The sequence below is a fragment of the Falco peregrinus genome, chromosome 5 (genome assembly GCF_023634155.1).
Source record: "Falco peregrinus isolate bFalPer1 chromosome 5, bFalPer1.pri, whole genome shotgun sequence".
Lineage (NCBI taxonomy): Eukaryota > Metazoa > Chordata > Aves > Falconiformes > Falconidae > Falco > Falco peregrinus.
In genome coordinates, this window is record NC_073725.1 from 89236724 (window position 1) to 89249765 (window position 13042).

Here is a 13042-nt window from a genome sequence, read left to right on the forward strand (position 1 = left end):
ACAATACCTGCAACAGCATGGGGATCGGAATAAAATTCGTCAAGCTGGGAAGTTGAACAGTCCAAGGCAGCTTTTAGCTTTTTTAACTTGGAGGCTCCAGCAGCAATTCTGAATAAGCCCTGCATAATAAAAATAGTATATTTGACTGGTAACAACACGTTAATACAAGCATGAGACAGTACAAGTTTTATGACAGCCTCTTTCAGAACAGTTTCGAGTTTGGTGTCATCACCTTGCAGTGTTACAACCTGGCTGGCTCTCAATGTGTCACTGCCATCTGGCAATGTTTTAATTGCCCCTCACCCCTGGCCCATTCCTCATTTTTCATTCTAGGTGCATTCATCTCGAAGATACTTCACACAGTGATGAAGGCTATTCTTTTGCAAAAGATTTATCATCTACATTAACAAATAAAATTACTTCAGCAACTTGTTAAAAAGTACAGACACCAGTCCAAGAGTTTGAGCTCTTTTTTTCTGTCCTTCATAGCACATGATATGTTATTACCTACCTCCTCTCTCATTCCCGTTTCCAAAAGCATCATTACACAGGCTTCAATAGGGACTGCAATTTCACGACCACTGCGCTTGAGATGCTCTTCTAATGGAGTTCCAAAAGCTGGTTTTTCAGTCCATTTGTCTAGTTGGAGAGTATCAAAACACTGAGCAAAATATCTAACACTTAAATTATGTCCCAGACAAGAAAAGAAAGCCTCCAGTACAGCAAAGACATTTTCAAGAGTACAGTAGGAGTTTTACAGCCCTTGATTGGTAAAGTCCCTTATATCATGAGTAAAGAGAAAGAGAAAATGAGCCTGCTGCTGTTCAAAAAAAAAAAAAAAATACTTCTGCATCTTTCTGGATGGAGTATCACAATCCTTTGTATAGCTGGAAGTGCATGTCCCACTAGGCCTCAACACAAATGCCACCACATGGTTGTAAGTCACATTAATTCCAATTTGCCAAGACACAAAGGCTTAAATTTGCAAGAATCTTTGAGAAAAAAATCTTGTCCAGATTGCATGACCAGGGCTGACCTTAGTTGTAACTATATTTAAGGTGCATAAAACCTGAGCTGTTAACACAAAGTTTATTGCTGATTCTGATTTAAGGGATCAGCAACTTCAGATGGATGCTAACAGCCCCAGTGTCTTACATTAGACTAACCATGTCAACAGCCCGTCACTGTAACACTTGCTCAAATTTTCAATTCCATTTCTTGACTGTTGCTTAACTCTGAAAGTCGAAATTGGCACAAGTTTTTCCAAATTGAATGTGAATTTCTTGTTTCCTACAGTTTACTTTTTCCACCCATTTCTGCTGTCTTAATTGAAAAAATGCAGATATAAAAGGTTATTGTTAGTACAGATGCGTTTTCTTTTATGTGGAAAAGTTGTCAAGAGAGACAAAGACTTTGAAAGAGTCCTCTGAAGAGACAATATGTTTCTGCAAAGGATTTAATTTACCACATCAACTACATCCCTCATAAAGCTTTAGTTCCTCTCATTCATTAATACCCCACGAGAAGCACACGTTATTTTCCCCAGTTTTGCAAGCTACAGCAAACATTAGGAAGAGAAAACTTAGTAATTGTTCAAAGTCACAGTAATTTACTGTGCTAATTTACACTACAGCTAGAAACACAACTGAAGTAATGCCCTACACTTAAGGTTTTAGACACTGGACCACTGGGACACCATGCCTCCCAGCCCACCTTCTAGGAAAGCTAATCTGTTCTGAAGCATTTGTCATAAGAAATGTTTTTACAAAGCAGCTAAGCAACAGCAACATTTAAAGCAGTCACATCTGTAAACAGATAACCTTCCGTACAGCCATAATGCAGCCTGGACACTGCGTAAGCAGCATTTGTTCGCATTATCTTGTCTCCCATCAGATCGACAGAATACAGATAGAATAGCTCATCTTTCAGTAAGATCTGCGTATTTATTTATATATTTAAATGGTTCATCTTTTACAACTTGCATATGGTCCACAACTGCTCAGCTCAGATTATAATTTTCCCAGACTTTGTTCAGCCTACTTAATCTCCTAATTGCTTCGAAGAAGACGAGACAGTATAGTCTGTATTTAGGATAGCAATTTCAACACACAGTGCGTCCTCATACCAAACCATTAGCAATACACCTTAACTCCCACTGACAATGGAAAGCTTAGGAGCATGGGGAAGAAATGAAGCTGTATACCTCTCTTTTCTTAATTGCTGACACTTAACACAATAATCTGAACACTCCATTAGCCAGCTGCAGTGCAGTGTGCACACTGAGAAAAAAGATTGCATAAAAGGAGGAAAAAAAATCGAGCTCCTTCGAATAAGGGGAGTTTTTCTGATAATCACCTAGTAAACGGTCAAGCAGCAAGGACCCTAAGAATTTCCTAAACCACAACAAAACTTTCACTGGCCTAATAAGCCAGGTATGAATTAGTAAAAGGTCATGATATCACGGAAGAAGTGCAAGCAAATAGAAAAATCCTTCCTTTAGCCTCTTGGGTATCAGACCAAACCTGATTATTTTATTAGTGTGTTAAAATATGGCTGGAGAACTCCAGGAAACACAAAGATGGAATTATGCTTGGGAATGTAGAATTGTTAAGTAGATCAAAATGGCCTTATTAAATAAGTCTGCATGCAAGAGAATCAAGATAAAGGAGGAGAATATTGTGCATAGGTGGCATAGGCAAGGAGAAGCATCAGCCAGAGCACAGGTTACTTTACCTTGATGGGCTTGAATTTCGGGTAGGACCTTTTCTATGACTGCTAATGCTTTTCTATGGTAATCTGCTTGTGCTTCTAATAACTGAGAACAGAAGCCACATTTTAAAAACAAAAAGAGCATTAGCTTCTGATGATCACATAATATAAGACTAGAAGGTTTAGCACACAAAATGTTATCTTTGAGAACTGAGTGTCTATGCACATACGTGCTGCAATCTAAGTCGTACTGAAAAACATACTCACCATAACAAAACATCTGGCATATTCCCCTTCTTTAGACACAAAATTATACATGTCTGCTGCTAGTTGATCCTTTGAAAAAGAAAATAATGCAAAATAGCACGTCAAGTTTACAAGGGCATCTCAACTTATACAGAAAGGCAGAAGGACATGTTTATTTTGCTTGTGGTAAGTCTGAACTATTGATTCGGGCAGTACAGGAAGTCAGTAATCCATCTACTCTGCTACATGTATTCTTCCAAGCAAAATTCATTCAAAATGCCTCATGTTTTTTATATAGCACAGGTTTTATATAGCAAAGCGGTTGCCCACTTAAGTCAACAACTGGCATTACATTATTTACAGCCAGTCTGTGCATACAAAGACAAGCACCACTAAAAGGTTTTTGGTGCTCAGCTCTACTGTGGCGTAATGTAGTATTTGACAACTGAGAAGTGAAACTGAACGTAAACTCTCAGAGCCGTAATAGTCAGAATGTTCCTTCTATGTCAGCAGCTGGAATTTCAACCAGGTAGCTCACACTGCATGGCTACTCAGTGGCTTGAAGCCCAGATGCCCCGAACATTTCAGTCAAGACTAAGACACCGTTCCTTCTCATAACTTTCTCAGACTGAAACAGAAAATAATGTAAAATATCCATCTTAAAACAACAAAAAAGCTCCTCGTTAAATTAAAGCAATTAAGACAGCAATCAGCTAGCATTAACAAGCCTTTAAGACATACGGTTTGTTAACAGCCACATGCAGCTGCAGTAATCTGACAGCCAGTTCCACATGCAAGGCCTACAGAAGCAGCCACATTCTGATTGCTATTGATGCTAATGAGAGGTATGTAAAGAAAAGAGACTCATCTTGTCATACCTTGCACTGTTCTACTTTATTTCCAGCTTCATCCATCTCTTCCTTAAGAGATTCTATTTTTGAAGGATGCACTTGAAAATTTGTTCCTGAAGTCTTGTGGGCTTGGTTATATCTATGGAAGAAAAGCGTCAGTTGTTTGGTGAAAATGAATATTGAACAAGAATCTCCATTTATGGCATCCTTTAAATTGGCTTCTTTTGACAGGAAACAAATCCAACAGTTTCAGAGGTTTTGCAACAGAACTAAGGAAGGTGTTCAAAACACACCATTTATGACACACTGGCATAATTCACAAACAGCTGAACAACTACAAAAACCTACAAGAAATCCCACATTCTCCACAGTCTGTAACATGGATGTATAATATGTTAGAACTACCAATTCCAGCAAATGCTATATAAATTATCACCACAGTTTAAGACCATTTAAAGGGACTTATGGGTAAACTGAACAACGTAGGACCCTACCAATGAGATGGATCAATATAATACTACAATATCAATATAATGCTGTAAAAGCGCTTGGACAGTTACAAGCTGAGACTCCTATTCCTTAGTATTTACGTTGTCTTCTTAAGTGAACTGGAAGGAAGATGAGTTTTCAGCATTTTTCCAATTATATATAGGCACGTAAGAGCTCCAAAATCTTGATTCTGTTTGGATCTAGTAGTCATGAGTCCTTTTTTGAGTAACCTACATTTCAGTTTGGTATTTTCAGCAAAGTATTAACACGCATGCAGTAGCATTTCAGAAGCAAGAACCAGCATCAGATCGGATGTCAACAAGAAGTTAACATGAATAGGAAAGGATCTAGTAATAAAAAAAATTTCTTACCTTCCTCTTGCAGAATCCCAGTCCAACACCAGCTTTGCAAGCTGTTTCCTCTGCTTCTGAATGTTTGGGATCTCTGTCTAGAATGAGAATTCAAGACTTATATTTATTTTTAAATTGTTTATTGTAACAAACTTCATTTTGCAGATTTCATATCCGCTTTCCACCACTAACACATGACTCATTAGAACAGTTTATTAGCAATGAGATGAACCTTTTTTGTCCTGTTTATTCATAAATCTGGATTTATTTCTTCAGTCAGGCCAAAGTGACTTACCTCTGTTAGTAGACACAATGGATCTAAAACTTCTCTTTCAATCTGCACTTCATGCTGAGAGAGCTCCATTGCCAGTTTGTTCTCTGCATCGCCACATGTATCTAGCATTTTCCTTTAAGAATTATAGAAATGTGAGTTACTACTGACTAAAGAAGAAAAATACAAAACAAAACAGTGGTGACCCTTTATAGTCTGCTACCTTTCGGAAAGCTCTGGGCTGTGTAACACAGGGCATAATGGCATAAACCCAAGATGCTCTACACAATTGTGGGCAAAGTTGGTATAGGCAAGGAGTGTTATTAAACCTTTGTCTTCTAAAATTCCTTAGCCATTACAACATTTTTGGAGGCTTTAAGTCATCTAGCTGACTTATACTGGCCCTAAGGGCAGAGAAGTCAGTATTTATTTCAAAGCCCATCCTTCCATCTCACCAGATACAGAAAAAATTGCTCAATGCAGTATTTAATTTTCTCCTAAGCCCCTTTAATATGAAAAGGTCTTAACACCACAATACTAAGCAATCACATATGCAGCAATCTCAGGTTCCAAAACCATGATTTGACCTTTGTTTTAAGCTTGTTTTAAGAAAAACCTTATTTTCTCTAAGATTTTTATCCATGTTTAAATCTCCTGCGACAGCTCACAAAAGTGCACACCAAGGTTTTTAAGGTCATTCTACACTGTTTCCATCAGAATTCCCATCAGCAATGAGGAAGCACGTTTGCTCTAGGAATTCAGCATACTGACATTCATTTGTTTCAGCCACTTTCCTGTAAGTTGCAAATCATGCACTTCACCAGGATAAGGAAATTATTTTAAACTAGAACCCATTAACGCAAACTGCCATTATTTTAAGTCGTTAATGCAAACCTGCAGAATGCAGTATTTACACTAAATTCTAAACTTTAAATGGAGGTAATAATTCTACTAATTCCAAAGGATAAGAGCCATTTTCAGAAGCTTTTAAGATAGCAGAGAACCAGAACCTTCTGGAATGCAATTCAGAGCAAGCCTAAAACTTGCTCCCAGAATCACTCAAGAAGAAATGCTTGCTCACTACTTCTCCCTTTGGATTAGAGACGGAATCTAGAAATAATTAGTTTCATTAGATTGAAAACAGCCTTTGTGTACCCAAAGCCTCTAATAAGAGCCCTGCAGGCAATAAAATGACAGACTGCAACTTATAAAGAAAACCACTCACCCCAACAGAGTTTCATCACTTAGCTGGACAGATCCTTCTTGCATATTTTGAGCAAGAGCTGTTAGAGGAAGTTTTTTCTATGGAACAGAAGAAACAGTGCTTAGCTTAGTCATCCTTTCCAGCTTTCCCAGTACATCCCCTCTAAGATTCTTCTCTTCTTCCATATGGTTTCTATTACACACATATGCAGCTCATTCTCTGACTTTAAGAAAATGCCAAGTCACAAAAAGTTTCAAGCCTCAAGACTCCCGTTCCCAAACACTTTGAAGAGCACTTTTTTCTCAGTCTTAGTTGGAAATGACTGGCCCAAAACATATCTCGAGTACTGTCAAAGACAAGTAAACAGCTTTAACTTGAGATCTAAGCAACCAGCTCGTCATCCATCTCTGCAGGGGTTTGTTCTGTGTGCCCCTGTTTTCAGGAGCTCTCTGTTATTCAATAAAAGGAGAAAACTTGAATATTAATTATTTCTAGTTCTAACACTTTAAAGAAAACCTACCTGTGGCTTTGCTAGAGAGGGGCTGAAATCAAATGGGCACAGAAAAACATTTAAAGTTAACTGGAGATGTCAGTGCACAAAGGTAATTCTAAATATGAGGAGCTTGATCAGAGTTGTAGAGTACCTTTTCTTAGTCAGGTCTCGTGAAAGCCGTAAGTACTCAACATACTGCAGAAAAAAGTGAGTGTTCTGACACTACTAAGGTACTCCAAAATTGTGTTGTTATATTTGGATGGGGAATTACAGGCAGTATTTTACCAAATAATGTCAACACATGAGATGATTTTACAGAGTTCTTCCTCCCTTGGACAATTTGAGGCATAGCAGCGGATTAGTATTTAGAAGGCTAGACCATATTCATACTAGTCTCAGTAGACAAGCCAAAGGGCAATCATACTTACATGTCTCTTATCGGGATCTGTACCATGCTGGCCCTGAAAACATGCAATTAATCGCTTCTGTGCAATGTGGCAAACAGATCTCACAGTGTCAAGACGTCTCTCAATCTAGTTGGCAGGAGGGGGAGAGAGGAGGAAGAGAAAACAAAAGAAAAAACAGAAGTTATTTCCCCGGCCTCAGCAGAAAATCTTCCCCCTGTACCACACTTAGTTCTGGGTTGCATATTTCCTCAACTTCTACAGCTTACAAGAAGTTCAGATGCTTAGCAGAAGCGCCTGACAGCAAAAATGCTTGGAAAGAGATTTAAATTGCTTTCCCCCCACCCCTGATTCAGTGGCACAGCAATTCAGTCAGAGTTTGCAATGCTCACAAGACTTGGAGTGGAAAAGGGAGAAAAAAAAATTGCTCCTATTTTTCATCTCAGCAAAAGATTCAGGTTGATACTTGCCATCTGAGATGAATGGCATGTGCAGATATCCAAGACACTAATTTAGTGACAAAACTGGGAAAACACACTTTTTCATTGTGACCTTGTAAAGTAGAAGACTAAAGACATATCTGACTGCTCCTTTACACTGGGCCAAACCTAGGCACTGCAAGCATTCTGTTGCGTTTCCTTCTCTGACCCTTAAATACAAGGACAAAGTTCCTATATGCTAAGCAAAACACTATTTTCAGGGAGAGATCAATGGGATTCAAGAGAGATGTGGAATGAAAAAACAGGCATCAATACACAAACAAGCGTTCTGTTTATCATAGTATATTTGAAACATGGCTTAACACATGGACTGTGAATATGAAAAAGATACACATTAATAAACTGTTCTTTTAAGGGATTTTAAGTAAGGAATTTGGATTATTTTATTTCAGAAAACACCAAAAGCAAACAAAGTGATGAGTGCTGGGACAGAACTGCTTATGGCATTGAGCTCTCTATACACAGCACCAAAAGAATGTGGTTTATCTGCATTTTGATGACTCACCAAGAATAAAAGGAGGCCCTTTGGAATGGCTTCTATTTAAAAAGCAAGAAAAAACCCCAGCAGATTTAATCTGTAGAAATAATCTGAAGAGATGCCAGGTTTTGATACAGCTCTGAAAATCACTCATTACATTTTCAGGAGGGCACTGATTCTCCCCAGCTTTCCTATCAATCATAAATACAGATTAGCTCACAGAGTAGTAATTTCAGTGCTAAGCGATTATGCCCCATGTTAGCTCCATACCTGGATTTAAAGCAGGAGATATACCATTGTATTTTTCCAGAGAAGGCTGCTGTTGGAGGTGGGAGCCCTGTCCTGAACACAGGAGCAACCATGGGGCTGGCTTCCCAGTTTCCTTTCAGACAAGGGGAGCAGCAGCTCTGCGAAGCTGCCGGGGGGAGCACCCAAAGCTGGACTGTGCCACCCAGCAGCAGCCTTTGCAAGTCCAAAGGGAAGGTGAAAAAGAACCAGTGTAGTAGGGCTGGCAAGTGAAGGCCCAGTGTAGACAGAAGTTTCACTGGCTACATAAGGTACTAAATGGACTAAAAGCTCTTGACAGCCACAAGATGAAGTGCTCAAAAAGCTTCAAGTCTGTTACGGTAGAGTAAGGTGCAGAGAAACTGCCCAAGGACTGCCCTGAAAGCACAAGGCATTGCTTTTTATTTACAGAGCATATATTATCGAGCTCAAAATTAAATCCACTTCAAAAAAGTCCATATAAAGATATATGAACAAGAAGGTACGGTTTGTGGTCTCCTGTTGCAGCTCAGACTATTCATTTCTGTTGTATTATCTTCAAAATTAAATACCACAAACACATTTTAAACTATCCATTGTGAAAGCGTTTATTTTTGCTTGGTCACATAATCAACACTTCTAAAAATACTGACTGCAGTTGCTTTTTTCCACACCTGAAACATGGTGACATCCTGTAACTGAAGCACCTTACAGATCCCAGCAGACGAACGCAGCCCCCACCAGCCATGCATCATGGTTACGTTTCTTAGGAAGACTCAGAGCACGTGTGGCCCCAATAGCCTCTTCCCAGGCAGTCTGAATGCCAGACTCAAAGGGCAGAAGACTGACAGGAGGAACATGACCCCAGAACTCCATGATAATATACTCTCCTCTCTAATCTGCTTTTTAGTTCAAAGATGTCAGGAAAGCCATGAAGGACATTTATCTGCGTTAAGTTACCTTTGAACTGAAAATGTGACCTACAGGCCACGCTGTCTGTACCCACAGGGCATCCTCGGTGTACAAAACATCACACAATTGCTTTATTATATGCTACAAGGGCATGCCAGAAAGTGGGTCTATTGTAGAAGTCTTTGCAGTACTGAATTATATTCCTTGTCTTTCAGACAGGAACACATTTCACAGAGATACTTGAAATGGAGTATTACGCTTCAGAAAACATAAAAAAGCTACAGCAGTCCTATGGCAAAGCTTGAGCTAAATATAAAAAAGAACTCTGTGAAACATGTTTATAAAGTGAACAGTACCACGCTTTTAAGCTCTTTAGTTAGATAAGAGCCTCCCTCCCCTCCACAAGCCCCCGAGAGCAAACAAACAAGTGAGTAAATTCTTCCACTTGGGTGTAGCCAGTCTGCTCTGTGCATGGGAAAGCCTTGCTTGCAAAATTTTTTTGGCAACAAGCAGCAGTACTTTTGGCTTTCACTTCTTGTTACTATGCTGCAGCTAACCAAGAAAACAGATGGGCCCTCGAAGGCTATCAAGGTGTTTTTAACATCCTTTACGCCATTTAATTGTACACATTTCTTCAAAATTAAAAACAGCATTGTCAAACTGTTAAGACATTTATGGTTCAAATAAAGCAGTCCCCTGAAAAGCAGGGTAAAATGTTTCAGTTCAGCTCATTTCACCATTACTTGAGATGATTTCACGTATTTGTGCTGAACTCAAGTTTTAAGGCTGATACAGTCTCTCATCTTCTACTTGAATCTGAACAGCTGGAGATCTGAAATAAAAGTGGCTTGCATCATGTGTTTGGCTTCCATGTTTCATATACAGGTCCTGAACTTAAGCACACTAAGATACTTTGTAATCGATTTGAAATAACCACTTCACTTGAGGTCCCATGGAGCAGCTAGCCTGACTTCCCTAGGCAATTTACTTTCTGCCTTTTTAAAAAAAAAGTCTGTCACAAAGTAGCCACTGGAGGAGAAATACGTAGAACAAGTCCGCAGTCAATTGTTCCGTGTAATCAGCGAACCTTGTTAATCTAACAGCTGTGACTAAAATTCCACCATGAAAGTAACATCTGATTAGATGGTATACTTTCAAAACGATGACAAGTCTGCAAACAAATCAAATGTCAATGTGACAAATTTGAGAACAAATATCACAAGCTAAACAACAAGTATTTGCACACTTATTTAGAGCAATTCCAGACTTTCCGAAAAAATTGACATTATCTATTAGCAAGTAATTGGCATATTTTTTGCCTCTTAAGGCCCAAGTTGACCTCTTCAAGAGAAAGAGAAATTAAGACAGAAACCAGCTGTGCCTAGTCATAGTTTCTTCCCAGCTCATGGTTCTCCATCAGATTGGCAAGTCATTAGCACTAATGGTTCATAAGCTTAACAAGATAGTTCATCTAATTAAAATGCTTCCTCCTTCACTTCATCAAGCCATATGATCAGATTCAGAAACAGAAGTACCTGAGTTTTTCCACTCAAAATTGTATCATATTTTTTCACATGCTGAGAAGCCAGACAGACATCCTCATTTTCATCTCTGTCACTTGCACTATTTTTTCCCCCCACACTAGGTAATCCACAAAACTCATAAGGCTCAAATGTCACAAAGACCATTTAAAAAAACATGTATTAACTGTGTTACAATACCTGCAACAGGTCTTCACTGAGTACCTCTGTCTTCTCAGCCCTAAGGGAGGAAAAAACACAGTTGTCAGACTAATAAGCATGTTCAGGGTCAAAAAATGCTACAGTGCTTTCCACAGAACCCATTCGGTTTCAAGCTATAATCCCATTACGACCATTGCTGCAAACACCACTGTGTTCACAGTCACACGTAGCACTGGCTGCCGGCCCCTGCCCAGTGAACACTGATGACTTGCCCAGCACAGGTTGCTTGGGAAAGCCTGACATTCCAGGAATCCTCAGCCCACAGCACAAATCCACTGCACCAAGCTCTAAATGATATTTCAGACTGCACATGGATTAACATAAAGCAAACTGGAATCCTGAGTAACTTCACTTGAATGCAAACATTTATTGAAGCAACTTGAATTTCACTCCACGTTGTTAAACCAGTAATGTTATCAATGCACCTGAAGGTAAAGGAATATAAAGACGTGAGAAAAGTAGGCCAGCCAACTTCATCTTTTTATGTGTTACCACTGCAGAGCTTTATCAATCAGCCATCAGTGGAAATGCTAGCCTGAATACTTTCCCTTAACCTTACACGCAGACAACCTTCACCAGAAATCTCCCATTACCTCATTTTGCTCACTTCCATAATACTAAAAGAAAAGATTTATTACTTAAAAAGATCATCAGAAGTTAATAGTCTTCCCAGTAATGGTCTATGCTCAACAGACAAATATCTGAATACTTACACATACTTCCAGTCAAAATATTAACAGTTGTTACAAACATACTCAAACCTTTACACATACAGTTCCACACCTTTTTCCAATCCCAGTTTATACATAAACTTTGAATTGTTTGATGTTGACACAGATTTGTTTTGTGTTGACTCACTTGCTATAACACTGCTTTATCCTATCTTTGCTAGGTCTATAAAATAAAGATAAATATAGTTCACCCGTGATCTCTTCTACTTGACTGCTCACCATTACTACACGTCTATTACTACAGAGGACTTGGAGGTACTCTAGTACTCCATTTTCCTGTTTTGGGTTTCCCCTGCTGCTGTCAAGAGTTCCTCATTTACTACACCAACTTCCTTCTGATCCTGCAATCTGTTTAATAACCTACTGCAAAACATGCACAGAAAGCTCATTTTCTTGATCAGGCTTTATCAGCTCAACGTGCAAAGTGCCTCCAGAGACAATATTCACCTGCTTTAAGTCTGGGGGGTGTGGGGGAGTGTTGTTTGTTTTTAAGGCATTTGACTTCAATTTCACAGCACATTATCTGCTTGAACTATTTGTGAACCATAAGGTGATTAATAATTAAATACCAGAATGCAGTAATGCTCAAAACCTCAACAAGACTAAGACAAAAGCTACTTAAATAACTTTTGACAGCAAAATAAACTGCAAGCACTGTAATATTTGTTTAGGAAGGCGCACACAAGACTAATAAACTTTTCTTCCACACAAATAGAAATACTGCATTTGGTCGAAATTACATCCTGAGAGCTATTATTTGATTAGAATTTTAATCTTACTTTTAGTCTTGCAAAATCCCACCAGAAACTACATGGAAGAACTACAGTGTAAGAATACTCCAGTTATAACAGCACCTTCTTAAACAAATTTTATTCTAATCTTAAGTGGCAATTATTACACACATCAGCTGATTTGACAGAAGAATACAGAGCTACTATATATTTCTACAGAAGCATAGTGCTGTGCATGATAATGGTTTAACACAAAATTCTTGAGCAGTTTTCTGTCCTTCGACTGACTGCGTAAGAGATGAGCCACTTCTATTTCTAAACCCGAATTTCATAGTGTATGCGCCTTTCATGAGGAAGAAGCTGTATTTACCATGGCTAACATGGCTTTTGGTTTCAAACACCATTTTCTTCTCAGTCCTGTTTTCCACAGGTGAGCAGATGCTTTTCACCAACAGCTTTCACAAAGTTAAATTTTACTCACCTTTACAAAAGGCTGTATGGCACAGAGTCTATACAATGCTACCAAACTCATCGCCTTCGCTTTGTGCCTCACCTAGACACTTCTTAACAAACAGCTCACCTTAAATACCGAGTCAGCCTAAGCAATGCATATAAAGAGGCACCAATTCAAATACCTGTTGTGCAAAATCCCATCCTGACAGCACAC

At 38.9% G+C, this 13042-nt stretch overlaps 1 protein-coding gene across 6 annotated transcripts in view; it reads right to left on the reverse strand.

Annotated features, from left to right (window-relative positions):
• ARHGAP17 (Rho GTPase activating protein 17) overlaps positions 1-13042 on the reverse strand; it is a 47886-nt gene that overhangs the window by 13913 nt on the left and 20931 nt on the right. For all 6 annotated transcript variants that reach the window (XM_055803722.1, XM_055803717.1, XM_055803720.1 and 3 more), the window contains 10 exons: positions 10893-10932; positions 7042-7146; positions 6142-6218; positions 4941-5052; positions 4667-4743; positions 3834-3945; positions 2977-3045; positions 2734-2815; positions 512-639; positions 8-119 (listed from right to left, as the gene is read on the reverse strand). In XM_055803722.1, coding sequence (XP_055659697.1) covers positions 8-119; positions 512-639; positions 2734-2815; positions 2977-3045; positions 3834-3945; positions 4667-4743; positions 4941-5052; positions 6142-6218; positions 7042-7146; positions 10893-10932 — 914 coding nt within the window. The remainder of the gene's footprint in view (positions 1-7; positions 120-511; positions 640-2733; positions 2816-2976; positions 3046-3833; positions 3946-4666; positions 4744-4940; positions 5053-6141; positions 6219-7041; positions 7147-10892; positions 10933-13042) is intronic.